The sequence below is a fragment of the Bombina bombina genome, chromosome 1, assembly GCF_027579735.1.
Source record: "Bombina bombina isolate aBomBom1 chromosome 1, aBomBom1.pri, whole genome shotgun sequence".
Taxonomy (NCBI): Eukaryota; Metazoa; Chordata; class Amphibia; order Anura; family Bombinatoridae; genus Bombina; species Bombina bombina.
The window spans coordinates 798,198,203-798,219,868 of record NC_069499.1 but is presented as its reverse complement, the minus strand read 5'-3'; the positions used below and the strand labels follow the sequence as shown (position 1 = coordinate 798,219,868).

The following is a 21,666-nucleotide window of genomic DNA, read 5'->3' as shown; positions in this document are numbered from 1 at the left end:
TAAGAGACAAAAAACTAAAATTCAAAATTCTGACACTTCTCTGCCAACCTCCTGGGACGAAAGGCAAAGAATGACTGGGGGATGAGGGGAGTGGGAGGAGTATTTAAGACTTTGGCTGGGGTGTCTTTGCCTCCTGCTGGTGGCTAGGTTCTTAATTCCCAAAACTAATGAATGCAGCTGTGGACTCTTTCCATTTAAGACGAAAATGTTACCACCCTTCCTTTTCTTATCCCCTCTATTCAGCTCCAATTTTGAAATTTCTGCTTTTTGCAAGAAACAAAATTTATGCTTACCTGATAAATTTATTTCTCTTGTGGTGTATCCAGTCCGGTGATTTGTTTTCTCTTGTAAAGGTGTATCCAGTCCACGGGTTCATCCATTACTTGTGGGATACCAAAACCAAAGCTTTAGGACACGGATGAAGGGAGGGACAAGGCAGGAACTTAAACGGAAGGCACCACTGCCTGTAAGACCTTTCTCCCAAAAATAGCCTCCGAAGAAGCAAAAGTATCGAATTTGTAGAATTTAGAAAATGTGTGAAGCGAAGACCAAACAAATCTGTTCAACAGAGGCCTCATTTTTAAAAACCCATGTGGAAGCCACCGCTCTAGTGGAATGACCTGTAATTCTTTCAGGAGGCTGCTGGCCAGCAGTCTCATAAGCTAAGCGGATTATGCTTCTCAGCCAAAAAGAAAGAGAAGTTGCCGAAGCCTTTTGGCCTCTCCTCTGTCCAGAGTAGACAACAAACAAAGCAGATGTTGGACGAAAATCCTTCGTAGCTTGTAAATAAAACTTTAAAGCACGAACCACATCAAGATTGTGTAAAAGACGTTCCTTCTTTGAGGAAGGATTAGGACATAATCAAGGAACATCAATCTCCTGATTGATGTTCTTATTAGATACTACCTTAGGAAGAAACCCAGGTTTGGTACGCAAAACTACCTTATCTGCATGGAAAATCAGATAAGGGGAATCACACTGTAAAGCAGATAACTCCGAAACTCTTCGAGCCGAGGAGATAGCTACTAAAAACAGAACTTTCCAAGATAAAAGTTTAATATCTATGGAATGCAAAGGTTCAAACGGAACCCCTTGAAGAACTTTAAGAACTAAATTTAAACTCCATGGCGGAGCAACAGGTTTAAACACAGGCTTAATTCTAACTAAAGCCTGACAAAACGCCTGAACTTCTGGAACCTCAGCCAGACGTTTGTGCAAAAGAATAGACAGAGCAGAAATCTGTCCCTTTAAGGAACTAGCAGACAATCCTTTCTCCAATCCCTCTTGGAGAAAGGATAAGATTCTAGGAATCCTGACCTTACTCCATGAGTAACCCTTGGATTCACACCAATGAAGATATTTACACCATATCTTATGATAGATTTTCCTGGTGACAGGCTTTCGAGCCTGAATTAAGGTATCAATGACCGACTCGGAAAAACCATGCTTTGATAGAATCAAGCGTTCAATCTACAAGCAGTCAGACGCAGAGAAATTAGATTTGGATGTTTGAAAGGACCTTGAAGTAGAAGGTCCTGCCTCAGCGGCAGAGTCCATGGTGGAAAGGATGACATGTCCACCAGATCTGCATACCAAGTCCTGCGTGGCCACACAGGAGCTATCAAAATCCCCGAAGCTCTCTCCTGCTTGATCTTGGCAATCAGACGAGGGAGCAGAGGAAACGGTGGAAACACATAAGCCAGGCTGAAGGACCAGGGCGCTGCTAGAGCATCTATCAGCGCTGCCTTGGGATCCCTGGACCTGGACCCGTAACGAGGAAGCTTGGCGTTCTGACGAGACGCCATGAGATCCAGTTCTGGTTTGCCCCATAGTTGAATCAACTGGGCAAATACCTCCGGATGGAGCTCCCACTCCCCCGGATGAAAAGTCTGCCGACTTAAGAAATCCGCCTCCCAGTTCTCTACTCCTGGGATATGGATAGCTGAGAGATGGCAAGAGTGAACCTCTGCCCATAGAATTATCTTTGAAACCTCCAACATCGCCAGGGGGCTCCTTGTACCCCCCTGATGGTTGATATAGGCTACAGTCGTGATGTTGTCTGACTGAAATCTGATGAACCTGACCGCAGCTAGCGTGAAGAGCATTGAATATCGCTCTTAGTTCCAGAATGTTTATCGGAAGGAGGGCTTCCTCCTGAGTCCACGAACCCTGAGCCTTCAGGGAGTTCCAGACTGCGCCCCAGCCCAGAAGGCTGGCATCTGTCGTCACTATAGTCCATTCTGGCCTGCGGAAACTCATTCCCCTGGACAGATGGACCTGAGATAGCCACCAGAGAAGAGAATCCCTGGTCTCTTGATCCAGATTTAGCAGAGGGGACAAATCTGTGTAATCCCCATTCCACTGATTGAGCATGCAAAGTTGCAGTGGTCTGAGATGTAGGCGGGCAAACGGAACTATGTCCATTGCCGCTACCATTAAGCCGATTACTTCCATACACTGTGCCACCGACGGCTGAGAAGTGGAATAAAGAGCACGGCAGGAAGTTAGAAGCTTTGACAACCTGACCTCTGTCAGAAAAATCTTCATTTCTACTGAATCTATCAGAGTTCCTAGGAAGGAAACAGTTGTGAGAGGGGAGAGAGAACTCTTTCCTTCGTTCACCTTCCACCCATGAGACCTCAGGAATGCCAGTACAATGTCCGTATGGGACTTGGCGATTTGAAAATTCGACGCCTGTATCAGAATGTCGTCTAGGTAAGGAGCCACCGCTATGCCTCGTGGCCTTAGAACCGCCAGTAGGGACCCTAGAACCTTCGTAAAGATTCTTGGTGCCGTTGCTAACCCGAAGGGAAGAGCCACAAACTGGTAATGCCTGTCTAAGAAGGCAAACCTGAGAAACCGATGATGATCTCTGTGTATCGGAATGTGGAGATAAGCATCCTTTAAGTCCACGGTAGTCATATATTGACCCTCCTGGATCATAGGTAGGATGGTTCGAATAGTCTCCATCTTGAAGGATGGGACCCTGAGAAATTTGTTTACGATCTTGAGATCCAAGATTGGTCTGAAACAGATTTGAATAGAATCCTTGCCCCTGTTCCTCCCTTGGAACTGGGTGGATCACTCCCATAACCAGAAGGTCTTGAACACAACGTAAGAATGCCTCTCTCTGGTTTTCAGATAATTGTGAGAGATGAAATCTCCCCTTTGGAGATGAGGCTTTGAAATCCAGAAGATATCCCTGGGAAACAATCTTGGGCGAAGAGAGAAAGTCTGCCCCCCACTAGATCCGGTCCCGGATCGGGGGCTACTCCTTCATGCTGTCTTAGAGGCAGCAGCAGGTTTTTTGGCCTGCTTTCCCTTGTTCCAAGCATGGTTAGGTCTCCAGACTGGCTTGGACTGGGCAAAATTTCCTTCTTGTTTTGCAGTAGAGGAAGCTGAAGCTGCGCCACTCTTGAAGTTTCGAAAGGAACGAAAATTAGTCTGTTTGGTCTATAATTTGTTGGACCTATCCTGGGGAAGGGCTTGGCCTTTTCCTCCAGTAATATCAGAAATGATCTCCTTCAGTCCAGGCCCGAATAGGGTCTGCCCTTTGAAGGGGATGTTAAGAAGCTTAGACTTTGAAGTAACGTCAGCTGACCAGGATTTAAACCTGAATTCTTAGCCGTTAGCTTTGTTAAATGAAAAACGGCGTCAGAAATAAATGAATTGGCCAACTTAAGAGCTTTAAGTCTGTCTAGGATATCATCCAACGGGGTCTCCACCTGTAGAGCCTCTTCAAGAGACTCGAACCAGATAGCCGCTGCAGCAGTGACTGGGGCAATGCATGCAAGAGGCTGGAGAATAAAACCTTGTTGTATAAAGATTGTCTTAAGGAAACCCTCTAATTTTTTATCCATTGGATCTAGGAAAGCACAACTGTCCTGGACGGGGATAGTTGTACGCTTAGCTAGGGTAGAGACTGCTCCCTCCACCTTAGGGACCGTCTGCCATGAGTCCCGTGTAGCGGCATCTATGGGAAACATCTTTTTAAAAGCAGGAGGGGGAGAGAACGGTACACCTGGTCTATCCCATTCCTTCGTAATAATTTCTGAAAACCTCTTAGGGATTGGAAAAACATCAGCGTAAACAGGCACTGCAAAGTATTTGTCCATTTTACACAATTTCTCTGGGACTACAATGGTGTCACAGTCATCCAGAGTTGCTAAAACCTCCCTGAGCAACAAGCGGAGGTGTTTAAGCTTAAATTTAAATGCTGTCATTTTAGAGTCAGACTGAAGTAACGCCTTCCCTGAATCAGAAATGTCACCCACAGATAGAAGCTCTCCTGCTTCTGTACATTGTGAGGGTATATCAGACATAGCTACTAAAGCGTCAAAAACCCATAATATGGTCTTTATAACTTATAGAAAGGTCAGTGCATTTGGTACACACACTAAGAGGGGGTTCCACAATGGCTTCTAAACATAATGAACAAGGAGTTTCCTCTATGTCACACATGTTTAACAGACTAGTAATGAGACCAGCAAGCTTGGAAAACACTTTAATAAATGTGAAAAAGCAATTAAACAAAAACGGTACTGTGCCTTTAAGAGAAAAAAACTACCACATAAACTACAAAACAGTGTTAAAAAGTAGTAAACTCTACGAAATTTTTACAGTGTGTATAAGAGACTAAAGCAGCATTGCACCCACTTGCAAATGGATGATTAACCCCTTAGGCCCCAAACCGGATTAGAAAAACGGTAAAACCGTTAATAAAACAGTCAAACACACTGCCACAGCTCTGCTGTGGCTCCTACCTGCCCTTAAACACAATTTTTGCAGGGAAAAAACCCTCAATAGTGGCCCTAGATGCCAGAGGACTCCTTTAGGGAAGCTGGATGTCTCAGTCTGAATATCAACTGCGCATAAAGTGCGCGAAAATAGGCCCCTCCCACCATGCACTCAAAGTCAGAGGGCCTTAAAAAAGTACTCCTAGGAGTAATCTAGCTAGCCATGCGGAAAACTAGGCCCCAAATAAAGATTTATCACCCTCAGAGAAAAAAACGTTTTTTCTATAAACCATGCAAACGTTTTTACACTAAGTAATATGAGTATTAACATGAATATTACCCTTTTTTGCAAGCATGATCCCAGTCGTTGTTAAATCACTGTATCAGGCTTACCTTAAATATACCAGGCGCTGTCAGCATTTTCTAGACCTTATCATCTCTCTAGAAAAAAATATACTGAACATACCTCAAAGCAGGTAATCTGCAAACCGTCCCCCCAACTGAAGTTTTCTTTCCATACTCTTCAGTTATGTGTGAGAACAGCAATGGACCTTAGTTACAAACCGCTAAGATCATCAAACCTCCAGGCAGCATTCTTCTTCCAATTTCTGCCTGAGAGTAAAACAGTACAACGCAGGTACCGTTTAAAAATAACAAACTTTTGATTGAAGGTAAAAACTACACTAAGTCACCACATCTCTCTTGATACTTCCTTTCTTGTCGAGAGCTGCAATAGAATGACTAGGGGTGGCAGTTAGGGGAGGAGCTATATAGACAGCTCTGCTGTGGGTGTCCTCTTGCAGCTTCCTGTTGGGAAGGAGAATATCCCACAAGTAATGGATGAACCCGTGGACTGGATACACCTTTACAAGAGAAAGATACAATTATGGATCACAGCTCCACAATGTATCTCTACAGTCTGCCGATTTATACTCTGATCCCTATATCCCTATTTTTTTCATATTAAGCATCTGCAAGGGACAAGACCATCTTTACTGCTGCCAACAGCATTTTTTAGAAGAAATACACTGAGCGTTTAAGTAGTATTTGATGGTTAGGGTGATATGCCTTCTCTACTACATGACTTTATTCCACAGCTCTTCTACTCTGGATCACAGGGCTTCACAGTGTCCACAATAGTCACTATATACCACTTATTTCTGCCTATGTAACTGGTAAGTGCTAATACCTTTCACTGGGTGTTGACAGTTTATGCTACTGTGATCCTGACAGATACGATACATTCTATCTGGGTCTATGGGAATGCTGCTGTTATTTATCTACAATATATATATAATTGTATAATCTTCTTCAATCAAGGATTGCACTCACTGGATTTAGATAAAGGTATTTAATATTTAATTGTGGTAACGTTTCGGGGGTTCGCAGGTCTGGAAGGGGTCTGCGAACCACGAAACGTTACCACAATTAAATATTAAATACCTTTATCTAAATCCAGTGAGTTCAGTCCTCGATTGAAGAAGATTGTTATTAAGAAATTGACTTTGTACCCTGGTTGATGGCCCATTGGAATTGTGAGTGCAGATACACATGGATGTGTATATATATATATATATATATATATATATATATATATATAATATCTCAAAATATTACTTAAACTATCAATCTTGTTGCTTACGTTTTGCACTTGAACAAATTATGCATATTACAATTCAAGGTATTGAAGCTGAATATTTACCTTTATTAAAGCAGGAATTAAATCCATTAATGCAAAGAAGAGAAGGGATACCAACAGCTGGAAATTAGATAAGAGAAACATTTTAAATAATGTATTACTATTTTCCTTCGGCAAAAAGCATTCAGATTTGATTAATTTAGCCTCACCTGCTCTGCTTTAGCACCTAAACTTGCCAGGAGTTCAGGAAATTTACTGGATGGCAGCTTCTGTCTCTGAATTGTGAAATACAAAAAGGCAGCCACTAGCCAGGGTGTATGTGAGAGTGGAGGAGCAGATTCAAGTGAGATGCACCTGGGCCAGAGAGATGAAAGCAAGCATTAGTACTCAAACTTTATAAACTTTTTTTTAGGAATCACAATATTTTAAATTGCCTATCAAAGCTGACTTTCTCAAATTTTTATCTCATGTAGTTTCTGATTTTTTAAACATTTGAATTTTGCAAAAAAAAAAAAAATTCCAATACACAAAAAAAACAAACACATTTGTTTGATGTGTAACATAAAAAATATAAATTATGCTTACCTGATAATTCCATTTCCATCGTGGGGAGGAGAGCCCACAGCTTCATTCATTACTTGTGGGAAAATAAGAACCTGGCCACCAGGAGGAGGCAAAGATACCCCAGCCAAACGCTTAAAGACCTCCCCCCACTTCCCTCATCCCCCAGTCATTCTGCTGAGGGAACAAGGAACAGTAGGAGAAATATCAGTGTGAAAAGGTGCCAGAAGAACAAAAATAGCAGACGCCCCACAGAAAAATACGGGCAGGGAGCTGTGGACTCTTTCCATCTGAAGAAAAGAAAAATATCAGGTAAGCATAATTTAAGTTTTTCTTCACAAATGGAAAGAGTCCACAGCTGCATTCATTACTTTTGGGAAATCAATACCCAAGCTATGGGGGGGGGGGGGGGTACAAGAGGCGGCCCATTCTGAGGGCACCAGGCCTGAAAAACCCCTACCCAACAACATCTTGCTTCGTCCGAAGCCGAGAACAACCTTGGAACACACTCCTTACTAAAGAAAGGGAACAAGCTACCGTATTCTTCCACAAATAAGAAAAGACAAGGAGAAAACATGACTGTTCTCGTAAAGCACGGCTGATCCCCCTTAAGGGACTCAAGACGCTGCTCATTTTATCAACCTAGAAAGGAGGAAGGCTGAGTAGACCTCGCCGGGGATCAAACTTGGATCCCTCTGTTTGCTACAGTGCAGAATAGCCACAGTGCATTAGTATGCTGAGCTAGCTGTCCAGCTAGCATAAGGAACCCCATACAGAGACCCACCAGTCTCATAGAAACAAGGAGAAGCAACGCCCAGACCCCAGAAAAACAGAAACCACGGGATAAGGCCGGGAGTCTGAAACAGAAAGGATCTTCCCCTAACATAGTGCAACCGCACTCTAAAAAGCAACTGAAGACGAAGGTCCCCAAGTCGCAAAAAGGTAGCTCAGAATACCGAAATATTCAGAAACGAAACCTCGAGCAGCAAACTCAGATAGATCTGACGAACAACACCTAAGGCAAAAACACTGCACGCTGCAGTCATGTAAAAATGACTCTGAAACCTAAATACTTGCAGGGCAAGCAGAAAGCAGCTGAAGATAGGATCCTTCAGATTGCTAAGTATCCACAAAACAGCGGATAACGTTGCAGGCTATCTAAGAGCCGCCAGTCCTTCCCACAAACTTTGAACATCGAGAAAGGAGAAACCTCAAGAGGTTTACCGTACCTAGAATGCTCCAAGGACGAATTTAGCAGACCAACAAATCTCAGATCCTGCTCCAACACCAGAGCAGCCCAAGCGTCAGACATGTCTGATAGACAGGGGGGGGGGGGACAGAAAGTCCCCAACCACAAGCCCCCAGGGAATGGAAAGAAAAATGGGGGGACTCACCAACCCCAACAGAGCTCGGGTGCCAACCCAATTTGCTCCTCCAAAATAAGGCACTCCCAAGGAGAACCCCCTGGGACCTGGAACAGAGAAAAGTGAAATAGATCAGTAGGAAGACCCCTTATAGAAATAAGCCACCTGATACAACCTCCTACACACAAGACCCTCCAGAGAGAGGAAACCCCAGCTCATAAGGGAGACAAATTATCCCCTCAAAAGGGAAGGGCACAGATAAGAACAGTGTACATGTCCACAAGACATGACGCCATAGTATGATCAAAACACGGACCGAATTAAAAATCATCCAGACACCACAGTTGACCCAACAGAGAAAAAACTCCCCATGAAGAAGAGCACACTCCGTCCGAAGGACAAGTCAGGCCTAAAGTTTATAACCAGTACCCGAAGGTGGATGTGAACTCTGGCCTTCCAGCTTGCAAGCCCAATGAGCTAGCCCCTATGTCACAACCTGGGAACCCAGAATCGTCCTAGAACAAACGACACCCCAGGGAACACAAGATACCCCATCTGAAGCAATCAGACTCACAGGGGATGAGAACCGGGAAACCCGGAGAACGGGTACAGGACTCACTCGTAATTCCCAGCCCAAAGGGAAGAGAACACCCTTAGCTGGAGGTCAACACCCCTCCAACAAGGTGCTAGGCCGCAACAAAGTCACGCAATTTCTCTAGAGCCCAAAGGCCCCAAGGGCAACATTAAGGGAAATGAGAACGAGAAAAGAGTCACCCGAAAGAGAGAAGAAAGAAAGGCTAGTCTCCATAATCCTTTCAGATTAACATTTCAAAGGACCACACCCAAAGAAGAATGCAAATCATCCCGAACCCAGGCAGAAAAACATCCCCTAAGCAAAAGCTTGGAAAAAGAGACACCACCTCCTATCGCCCCTCATATGGAGACGACTAACTCCCGAAGGAAGACAGAGCCTCACGGCCTTTACTTCCTAATTAAGCGGCCAAAGCCGCCAGAAAAACCGGACGAAGTCCAGAAAGTCTCGACCCAAAGGAAGAGAAACTCTAAAAGGAACAAGTCCTAAAAGGACACTTCTAAAGAGACCATGAAAGGCAAAACCATAAGAAGGCCGGTATGAAGGACCTAAATCCTCCAAGCCTCCAACCCACAACGGGAAAGAACACTCTAGTTCCCGGAAAAATGATTAACGACTGAGCATGTTGCCGCGGATCTCCACGGAGTCCCCACTAGCTTGAAAGGTGAATGAGGACTGACCCCATGCCCCTAAGCAACCACGGATGCTAGTTGAAGCTTGAAAAATAAAACAAGTAAACAACACAAATCATATTGTGCTCACTAGACGCCCTCACTGGACCAACCAGACATAAAAAGGTGCCAAGTGTCTGAACTAGGCCTCAAAGACAGAAGGATTTGTACCCAGTCAGGACCAGCCTGAAACCAAGGGCCCCAGCACTGTCAAGGCCCCATAGAGTCTCCCCTGAGATGAAGGGATAAAGAGCAGTCAGACTTTTGTAAACAGTGCGACCACAAAATCGCGAGTATCAATTCCAGAGAAGAAAGTTCCTGAAGGAAACATTACACCACAACATGAGCTATAGACCAAATAAAAATAATTCTCACCGGATGAAAATAAAAGATAAGGCAACCCCCGTAGGTTATCACCCAGGAAGAACGGACAGACCCGCAGGACCAGCCCAACAGGGGTCCGAGACTTCCAAGCTCAGAACTGGAAACAGATACACAAATAACAAGACTATAAGAACATTACTTCATCCCCTTATGTCTATGCATGCAGGCCAGTCGAAGATTAAGACTGAGAATCCCCAGACCCATTAAGAGTGGGATCCTCCAGCAATGCCAAAAACGTGCCTTAATAGAACACGAAGACGCACCAGTCTATAACGAAAGGCGCAACATACCTCCGCCAGGACAAAAGAAAATACCGGCCCCGAAGGTTGACCCCCTGAGGCCTCAGGGGCAGTCGCTCCCTCGGAGGGCTTAACTGGACCAGGCGACCCCACACCTGATGAGCCCCGGTTAACGGAACACTGACAATATCGTAAGCACACTCCCAGGAGGTGCAGATGCGTCAGCGCCAAAGATATGGCCATGCGGAACCGTGTTGTAACCTCCGGTCGGAACAGGCCACACTCCCTAGAAGGATATGTAGCATTTGGGTTACCTGCATGCGTAGTAAGAGTTGGTGGTAGGGAACTCGTCTCGTGAGAAATAGAATCCCCAGACATGGATCGCTCAGTGGGCACCTGATTCCCCAATCTCGAGGAACAGAGCACTCTAAAACAGCATTCGGAACATAACTGATGGGCATGTATCACCCGGGCCAATTCATATTCTTCGCAAAAAGTAGAGTCTGAATCAGAGACATCCGTCTTCAAAAAATCAGAATTCTCCATAACTGGGACACTGAATAAAAAATGGACCAATAAGAAAAATCTAAACGGCACCTTACACCCCCAATGGCTGGGGCACTCACCACCTACAGAGAACGAGACACCAGCGGACCAGGATTTCTCCGTCGCCACACGCTCAGGAAAACAGAAATTAGGTCCCAAGGTAAACCGCGCAGTCCATGCAAAACCGTGCCAGACCGTAAAAGACATAAACCGTTATGTTCCAAAATAGCCATGAGCCGGAGCAACACTACACAGTAGCAGAAAGAATCACATAAACATGATTATAAACCCCCCTGTTCAATGAAATATTAACCCTTGATTCCTAGATACAAAAAGGAGCATTACTGAGACCCTATGTTAAAGTTATCCTCAAAAGGTTGTAGCCCCTCTCAGATAAACAGTTGTAATTACAATACATCCATGATGAAAGTAAAATGAAACGATCTTACCGGAACTGGAACACGGCCCTTCAAGTGTGACAGATAGTAGCGTCACTTCTGCAATGGAATTGAGAGAAAAAAGCAAGCAGCAAAACTCGGCAACTCTGATTGCTTGTGGAGCTGTTCATATGAGTCAGGATGGTTTTGCAGGAAGATTCTCCCTGCATCTCCGGACTCTAACTTTTACCCATGCTCTCACTGAGAGGCTGACAGGAATACTTAAAACTCCAGTCCCATGCCGAAGAGTACTACCCTCCATAAGAGACTATCGAAAACTTCTCGACACTACTTTTCTGCCAACCTCCTGGGACAAAAGGCAAAGAATGACTGGGGGATGAGGGAAGTGGGGGAGGTATTTAAGCATTTTGGCTGGGGTGTCTTTGCCTCCTCCTGGTGGCCATGTTCTGAATTCCCAAAAGTAATGAATGCAGCTGTGGACTCTTTCCATTTATGAAGAAAATTATGTTTTCTTTCATACAGTCCACGAGTAATAACTGAAAGGGAGGGATTTAAAAAATATTTTTCACTGAGAAAATAAATCCACAACCCAATAAAGATAACATAATATTTTTTTATATGCACTTAAAAAACAAACAGGCAAAAAAAAACAACCCATACAAACAGACACCTTTCTACCAAAAGCGGCCTCAGAAGAAGCAAAAACATAAAAATAATAGAAGTTTGTAAAAGTATTCAAATAAGACCAAGTAGCTTCCTTGCAAATTTGGTCTACTGAAGTCTCACTTTTAAAGGCCCATGAAGTGGCAACTGATCGAGTAGAATGAGCAAATAATTTGTTGCGGAGGAGGCTGGCCTGCCTCCAAATGAGTCTTGTGAATAAAAAGTTTCAACTAAAAAGCCAAAGAAACAGAAACTTTCTGTCCTTTTCTAGAACCAGAAAAACGAATGAACAAACTGGAAGTTTGTCTAAAAGCCTTAGTAGCATCAATTTGTTACTTTAAAGCCCTAACATCCAAATTATGCAAAGATCTTTCTGAAACATTATTGGGATTAGAGCACAAAGAAGGAACAACAATCTCTCTGCTAATTATGTCTGAAGACACAACCTTAGGCAAAAAATCAAAAGTTGTTTGTAAAACAGCCTTATCCTGACGAAAAATCAGATAAGGAGGATCACAAGAAAGAGCAGATAACTAAGAAACTCTTCTAGCCAAAATACAAAATGTATGCTTACCTGATAAATTTATTTATTTCCGGATATGGTGAGTCCACGGCTTGAGTAATTACTGTTAGGAATATCACTCCTGGCCAACAGGAGGAGGCAAAGAACACCACAGTTAAACTGCTACGTAGCACTCCCTTACCCACAACCCCCAGTCATTCGACCAAAGGGAAATGGAGAAAAAGGAGTAACACAAGGTGTAGAGGTGCCTGATGTTATAGTTCATATAACAACTGTCTTAAAATAAAGGGTGGGGCCGTGGACTCACCATATCTGGAATTTACGAGGTAAGCATACATTTTGCTTTTCTTTCCTAAGATATGGTGAGTCCACGGCTTGAGTAATTACTGTTGGGAACCAATACCCAAGCTAGAGGACACGGATAAATAGGGAGGGACAAAACAGGCAGTCCTAAACAGAAGGCATCACCACTTGAAGAACCTTTCTCCCAAAAGTAGCCTCAGCTGAGGCAAAAGTATCAAATTTGGAAAATTTTGAAAAAGTATGTAGAGAAGACCAAATTGCAGCCTTGAAAATTTGTTCCACAGAAGCTTCATTTTTGAAAGCCCAAGAAGAGGAAACAGCTCTTGTGGAATGAGACATAATTCTCTCAGTAGGCTGCTGTCCAGCAGTCTCATAAGCCAAACAAATTATACTTCGTAACCAAAAAGAAAGAGTAGTAGCAGTAGCTTTCTGACCTTTATGTTTCCCAGAGAAACAGACAGAGGGCAGAGGACTGGTGAAAATCCTTAGTCGCCTGTAAGTAGAATTTAAGAAAACGTACAACATCCAAATTGTGTAACAAACATTCTTTGAAAGAAGGATTATGGCACAGAGAGGGAACAACAATTTCCTGATTGATATTTCTATTAGAAACAACCTTAGGAAGAGAACCTAACTTAGTACGCAGAACCGCCTTATTGGCATGAAAAAACAGAATTTATGTTTACCTGATAAATTACTTTCTCCAACGGTGTGTCCGGTCCACGGCGTCATCCTTACTTGTGGGATATTCTCTTCCCCAACAGGAAATGGCAAAGAGCCCAGCAAAGCTGGTCACATGATCCCTCCTAGGCTCCGCCTACCCCAGTCATTCGACCGACGTTAAGGAGGAATATTTGCATAGGAGAAACCATATGATACCGTGGTGACTGTAGTTAAAGAAAATAAATTATCAGACCTGATTAAAAAACCAGGGCGGGCCGTGGACCGGACACACCGTTGGAGAAAGTAATTTATCAGGTAAACATAAATTCTGTTTTCTCCAACATAGGTGTGTCCGGTCCACGGCGTGCGTCATCCTTACTTGTGGGAACCAATACCAAAGCTTTAGGACACGGATGAAGGGAGGGAGCAAATCAGGTCACCTAAATGGAAGGCACCACGGCTTGCAAAACCTTTCTCCCAAAAAATAGCCTCAGAAGAAGCAAAAGTATCAAACTTGTAAAATTTGGTAAAAGAGTGCAGTGAAGACCAAGTCGCTGCCCTACATATCTGATCAACAGAAGCCTCGTTCTTGAAGGCCCATGTGGAAGCCACAGCCCTAGTGGAATGAGCTGTGATTCTTTCAGGAGGCTGCCGTCCGGCAGTCTCGTAAGCCAATCTGATGATGCTTTTAATCCAAAAAGAGAGAGAGGTAGAAGTTGCTTTTTGACCTCTCCTGTTACCAGAATAAACAACAAACAAGGAAGATGTTTGTCTAAAATCCTTTGTAGCATCTAAATAGAATTTTAGAGCGCGAATAACATCCAAATTGTGCAACAAACGTTCCTTCTTCGAAACTGGTTTCGGACACAAGAAGGCACGACTATCTCCTGGTTAATGTTTTTGTTAGAAACAACTTTTGGAAGAAAACCAGGTTTAGTACGTAAAACCACCTTATCTGCATGGAACACCAGATAAGGAGGAGAACACTGCAGAGCAGATAATTCTGAAACTCTTCTAGCGGAAGAAATTGCAGCCAAAAACAAAACTTTCCAAGATAATAAATTAATATCAACGGAATGTAAGGGTTCAAACGGAACCCCCTGAAGAACTGAAAGAACTAAGTTGAGACTCCAAGGAGGAGTCAAAGGTTTGTAAACAGGCTTGATTCTAACCAGAGCCTGAACAAAGGCTTGAACATCTGGCACAGCTGCCAGCTCTTTGTGAAGTAACACAGACAAGGCAGAAATCTGTCCCTTCAAGGAACTTGCAGATAATCCTTTCTCCAATCCTTCTTGAAGAAATGATAGAATCCTAGGAATCTTTACCTTGTCCCAAGGGAATCCTTTAGATTCACACCAACAGATATATTTTTTCCATATTTTGTGGTAAATTTTTCTAGTTACAGGCTTTCTGGCCTGAACAAGAGTATCAATCTGAGAACCCTCGCTTTGATAAGATCAAGCGTTCAATCTCCAAGCAGTCAGCTGGAGTAGGACCAGATTCGGATGTTCGAACGGACCTCGAACAAGAAGGTCTCGTCTCAAAGGTAGCTTCCATGGTGGAGCCGATGACATATTCACCAGATCTGCATACCAAGTCCTGCGTGGCCACGCAGGAGCTATCAAGATCACCGACGCCCTCTCCTGATTGATCCTGGCTACCAGCCTGGGGATGAGAGGAAACGGCGGGAATACATAAGCTAGTTTGAAGGTCCAAGGTGCTACTAGTGCATCTACTAGAGTCGCCTTGGGATCCCTGGATCTGGACCCGTAGCAAGGAACCTTGAAGTTCTGACGAGAGGCCATCAGATCCATGTCTGGAATGCCCCACAGTTGAGTGATTTGGGCAAAGATTTCCGGATGGAGTTCCCACTCCCCCGGATGCAATGTCTGACGACTCAGAAAATCCGCTTCCCAATTTTCCACTCCTGGGATGTGGATTGCAGACAGGTGGCAGGAGCGAGTCTCCGCCCATTGAATGATTTTGGTCACTTCTTCCATCGCCAGGGAACTCCTTGTTCCCCCCTGATGGTTGATGTACGCAACAGTCGTCATGTTGTCTGATTGAAAACGTATGAACTTGGCCCTCGCTAGCTGAGGCCAAGCCTTGAGAGCATTGAATATCGCTCTCAGTTCCAGAATATTTATCGGTAGAAGAGATTCTTCCCGAGACCAAAGACCCTGAGCTTTCAGGGATCCCCAGACCGCGCCCCAGCCCATCAGACTGGCGTCGGTCGTGACAATGACCCACTCTGGTCTGCGGGAGGTCACCCCTTGTGACAGGTTGTCCAGGGACAGCCACCAACGGAGTGAGTCTCTGGTCCTCTGATTTACTTGTATCTTCGGAGACAAGTCTGTATAGTCCCCATTCCACTGACTGAGCATACACAGTTGTAATGGTCTTAGATGAATGTGCGCAAAAGGAACTATGTCCATTGCCGCTACCATCAAACCTATCACTTCCATGCACTGCGCTATGGAAGGAAGAGGAACGGAATGAAGTATCCGATAAGAGTTTAGAAGTTTTGTTTTTCTGGTCTCTGTCAGAAAAATCCTCATTTCTAAGGAGTCTATTATTGTTCCCAAGAAGGGAACTCTTGTCGACGGAGATAGAGAACTCTTTTCCACGTTCACTTTCCATCCGTGAGATCTGAGAAAGGCCAGGACTATATCCGTGTGAGCCTTTGCTTGAGGAAGGGACGACGCTTGAATCAGAATGTCGTCCAAGTAAGGTACTACAGCAATGCCCCTTGGTCTTAGCACCGCCAGAAGGGACCCTAGTACCCTTGTGAAAATCCTTGGAGCAGTGGCTAATCCGAAAGGAAGCGCCACGAACTGGTAATGCTTGTCCAGGAATGCGAACCTTAGGAACCGATGATGTTCCTTGTGGACAGGAATATGTAGATACGCATCCTTTAAATCCACCGTGGTCAAGAATTGACCTTCCTGGATGGAAGGATAGTTCGAAAGGTTTCCATTTTGGACGATGGAACATTGAGAAACTTGTTTAGGATCTTGAGATCTAAGATTGGTCTGAACGTTCCCTCTTTTTTGGGAACTACGAACAGATTGGAGTAGAACCCCATCCCTCGTTCTTTTAATGGAACAGGATGAATCACTTCCAGAAGATAACCTTGGGAGACTATTTCTAGCGCCCAAGGATCCAGAACATCTCTTGCCCAAGCCTGAGTGAAGAGAGAGAGTCTGCCCCCCACCAAATCCGGTCCCGGATCGGGGGCCCGCATCTCATGCTGTCTTGGGAGCAGTGGCAGGTTTCTTGGCCTGCTTTCCTTTGTTCCAGCCTTGCATTGGTCTCCAGGCTGGATTGGCTTGAGAAGTATTACCCTCCTGCTTAGAGGACGTAGCACTTGGGGCTGGTCCGTTTCTGCGAAAGGGACGAAAATTAGGTTTATTTTTGGCCTTGAAAGACCTATTCTGAGGAAGGGCGTGGCCCTTGCCCCCAGTGATATCAGAGATAATCTCTTTCAAGTCAGGGCCAAACAGTGTTTTCCCCTTGAAAGGAATGTCAAACAATTTGTTCTTGGAAGACGCATCCGCTGACCAAGATTTTAACCAAAGCGCTCTGCACGCCACAATAGCAAACCCAGAATTTTTCGCCGCTAACCTAGCCAATTGCAAGGTGGCGTCTAGGGTGAAAGAATTAGCCAATTTAAGAGCACGAATTCTGTCCATAATCTCCTCATAAGAAGAAGAATTACTAATAATCGCCTTTTCTAGCTCATCGAACCAGAAACACGCGGCTGTAGTGACAGGGACAATGCATGCAATTGGTTGTAGAAGGTAACCTTGCTGAACAAACATCTTTTTTAGCAAACCTTCTAATTTTTTATCCATAGGATCTTGGAAAGCACAACTATCTTCTATGGGTATAGTGGAGCGCTTGTTTAGAGTAGAAACCGCCCCCTCGACCTTGGGGACTGTCTGCCATAAGTCCTTTCTAGGGTCGACTATAGGAAACAATCTTTTAAATATGGGGGGAGGTACGAAAGGTACACCGGGCCTGTCCCATTCTTTATTAACAATGTACGCCACCCGCTTGAGTATAGGAAAAGCTTCGGGGGGCCCCGGGGCCTCTAGGAACTTGTCCATTTTACATAGTGTTTCTGGAATGACCAGATAATCACAATCATCCAAATTGGATAACACCTCCTTAAGCAGAGCGCGGAGATGTTCCAACTTAAATTTAAAAGTAATCACATCAGGTTCAGCTTGTTGAGAAATTTTTCCTGAATCTGAAATTTCTCCCTCAGACAAAACCTCCCTGGCCCCCTCAGACTGGTGTAGGGGCCCTTCAGAAACAATATCATCAGCGGCCTCATGCTCTTCAGTATTTTCTAAAACAGAGCAGTCGTGCTTTCGCTGATAAGTGGGCATATTGGCTAAAATGTTCTTGATAGAATTATCCATTACAGCCGTTAATTGTTGCATAGTAAGGAGTATTGGCGCGCTAGATGTACTAGGGGCCTCCTGTATGGGCAAAACTGGTGTAGACGAAGGAGGGGATGATGCAGTACCATGCTTACTCCCCTCACTTGAGGAATCATCTTGGGCATCATTTTTACTAAATTTATTATGACATAAATCACATCTATTTAAATGAAAAGGAACCTTGGCTTCCCCACAGTCAGAACACAATCTATCTGGTAGTTCAGACATGTTAAACAGGCATAAACTTGATAACAAAGCACAAAAAACGTTTTAAAATAAAACCGTTACTGTCACTTTAAATTTTAAACTGAACACACTTTATTACTGCAATTGCGAAAAAGTATGAAGGAATTGTTCAAAATTCACCAAAATTTCACCACAGTGTCTTAAAGCCTTAAAAGTATTGCACACCAAATTTGGAAGCTTTAACCCTTAAAATAACGGAACCGGAGCCGTTTTTATATTTAACCCCTTTACAGTCCCTGGAATCTGCTTTGCTGAGACCCAACCAAGCCCAAAGGGGAATACGATACCAAATAATGCCTTCAAAAAGACTTTTCTATGTATCAGAGCTCCACACACATGCAGCTGCATGTCATGCTGTTCTCAAAAACAAGTGCGCCATACCGGCGCGAAAATGAGGCTCTGACTATGATTAGGGAAAGCCCCAATAGAATAAAGTGTCTAAAACAGTGCCTGCCGATATTATTTTACAAAAAATACCCAGATTAAATGATTCCTCAAGGCTAAATATGTGTAAATATGATCGATTTAGCCCAGAAAATGTCTACAGTCTTAATAAGCCCTTGTGAAGCCCTTATTTACTGTGTGAATAAAAATGGCTTACCGGATCCCATAGGGAAAATGACAGCTTCCAGCATTACATCGTCTTGTTAGAATGTGTCATACCTCAAGCAGCAAAAGACTGCTCACTGTTCCCCCAACTGAAGTTAATTCCTCTCAACAGTCCTGTGTGGAACAGCCATGGATTTTAGTAACGGTTGCTAAAATCATTTTCCTCATACAAACAGAAATCTTCATCTCTTTTCCGTTTCAGAGTAAATAGTACATACCAGCACTATTTTAAAATAAACTCTTGATTGAATAATAAAAACTTCAGTTAAACACTAAAAAACTCTAAGCCATCTCCGTGGAGATGTTGCCTGTACAACGGCAAAGAGAATGACTGGGGTAGGCGGAGCCTAGGAGGGATCATGTGACCAGCTTTGCTGGGCTCTTTGCCATTTCCTGTTGGGGAAGAGAATATCCCACAAGTAAGGATGACGCCGTGGACCGGACACACCTATGTTGGAGAAATAAGATAAGGGCAATCGCACTGCAGAGCTAAAAGTTCTGAGACTGTTCGAGCAGAAGAGATAGCAACAAGAAACAAAACCTTCCAAGATAACTTAATGTCAATGGAATGCAACAGCTCAAAACGGACCCAGCTGTAAAACTTTAAGAACAAGGTTAAGGCTCCAAGGAGGAGCAACAGACTTAAAGACAGGCCTGATTTTGACCAAGTCCTGACAAAAAGATTGCACATCTGGCAGATTCGCCAAACGTTTATGTAGTAGAACAGATAAAGCAGAAATCTGACCCTTCAGGGTACTGACTGACAATCCCTTCTCCAGGCCTTCCTGAAGAAAAGATAAAATTCTAGGAATTCTAATTCTACTCCAAGAATAGCCCTTAGATTCACACCAATAAAGATATTTACCCCATATCTTATGGTAAATCTTTCTAGTAACAGGCTTGCGAGCCTGAATCATGGTCTAACTGACCGACTCAGAAAAACCACGCTTAGACAGAATTAAGCATTCAATCTCCAAGCAGTCAGCTTCAGAGAAACGCGATTTGGATGAAGGAAGGGACCCTGAATCAGGATGTCCTTCCTCAGAGGTAGTCTCTAAGGTGGGAGAGATGACATCTCCACTAGGTCTGCAAACCAGATCCTGCAAGGCCACGCAAGGGCTATTAGAATCACCAACGCCCTCTCCTGTTTGATACGAGCAATGACTCGTGGAAGGAGAGCAAATGGAGGAAACAGGTATGCCAACCTGAAAACCCAAGGAACTGCCAGAGCATCTATCAGAACGGCCTGCGGATCTCTTGAACTTGAACTGTACCTTGGAAGCTTGGTGCTCTGACGGGACGCCATCAGATCTAACTCCGGCACCCCCCATTTGAGGACTAAGCTGGAAAACACCTCCGGATGGAGTTCCCACTCCCCGTGCTCAGAAAATCTGCTTCCCAGTTGTCTACTCCTGGAATGTGGATGGCAGATAGACAGCAATTGTGGGTTTCTGCCCAATGAAGAATCTGAGAAACCTCCTTCTAGGCTAAGGATCTTATAGTTCCTCCATGGTGATTGATGTAAGCCACAGAGGTTATGTTGTCTGACTGGAACCTGATAAACTGGGCTGAGGACAACTGAGGCCAAGCCAATAGAGCATTGTAAATCGCCCTCAACTCCAAGATGTTGATGGGAAGAGCAAACTCCTCCCGCGTCCGAAGGCCCTGAGCTTTTAACGAGTTCCAGACTGCTCCTCAGCCCAGCAGGCTGGTGTCCATGGTCATGATCACCCAGGAAGGTCTCCGAAAGCATGTGACCTGAGACAGATGTTCCTGAGAAATCCACCACGGCAGAGAGAACCCTTGATGACTGATCTAACTCTATTCTCTGAGATAGATCTCCATGGTCACCATTCTATTGTCTGAGCATGCACAACTGGATAGCTCTTAAATGGAATTGAGCTAAAGGAATGATGTCCATGGAAACCACCATCGGACCGATTACCTCCATACATTGAGCCAATGAAGGATGAGCAGTATCTACACAACAAAAGGGTGAGCGATAATAAATGGCTAGTAATAACCTTAATGATATATGAGCATGTAAATACAATTAGAATTGCCAGCAATTTGGCATGTTAAAGGAAAGTTCAATTTCAGATTAAGAAGTGTATCTTTCTTCCCAACTATGGCAGCCTCCTCCTCACCAACAATGGTCCAGAGATGCTATATAAAAGACAAAACAAAGGGGCGCCTCATGTGTAGTATCATCAAATAAGCACAAAGCTACAGAAAAAAGCCAAATGGGTACTCACAAGGCTCTGAAGCACACCTATGTGCTTGTATGGACAGGCTGCAGATTTTATCAGGTGTGACAGCTCACCCACAGAGGATATCAGTCATTAACTGTAGTAGGAAAATAAAACACAGGAAAAGCACCAAATTGTGCAGATCACAAAGGATATGGTGTTTGATTTAGCACAAAGGAAGATTGGGTACTCACATGTTAGATGAGCACACTTATGTGCTAGTAGGAGCAAGCTGGCATATTATGGTAAGGTGTGTCAGCTCACCACCAAGGGACTTTTCCTTAGGATGCAATATCCAAAAGTGGCAGACTTCTGTGTGTTAGGTTCCACTCCAAGCAGGTGCAGGCAGGTAAAATCACTCACAAGAGTATTTTTTAAAAATTAAAAAGTATTATTTATTAAAAACAAATTAAAATACATGTACAAAGGAGTGAACTAGGGGCATACAGTCAAGCCCCCTGTAAATGCAACGCGTTTCTCGGCTCATACGCAGTTTCCTCAGGCATATTTTTTACCCTGCTACTGTCCTGCTTTATATACCTACTATCTAGTGCTAACTAACATTTTTCCTCTCTATCCTAAGGGCGTGTACCCTAATTGGTAACCTTCAACACCTGACTGTTTCAGTGTTTATTTGCAAAGGTGTCAAGTCTAGTGTGTTAAAATAAAACAAAGGCATGAAGTGAAAAACTAAATTTATGCTTACCTGATAAATTACTTTCTTTTACGATATGACGAGTCCACAGATTTCATCCTTACTTGTGGGCTATTAACCTCCTACTAACAGGAAGTGGCAAAGAGCACCACAGCAGAGCTGTATATATAGCCCCTC

At 43.9% G+C, this 21,666-nt stretch overlaps 1 protein-coding gene across 1 annotated transcript in view; it reads right to left on the bottom strand.

Annotated features, from left to right (window-relative positions):
• Positions 1 to 21,666, bottom strand: part of FANCA (FA complementation group A) — a 442,214-nt gene that overhangs the window by 119,219 nt on the left and 301,329 nt on the right. Inside the window, 2 exon segments of the mRNA XM_053699359.1 lie at positions 6,439 to 6,495; positions 6,585 to 6,729. Of these exon segments, the coding sequence (XP_053555334.1) occupies positions 6,439 to 6,495; positions 6,585 to 6,729 (202 nt within the window).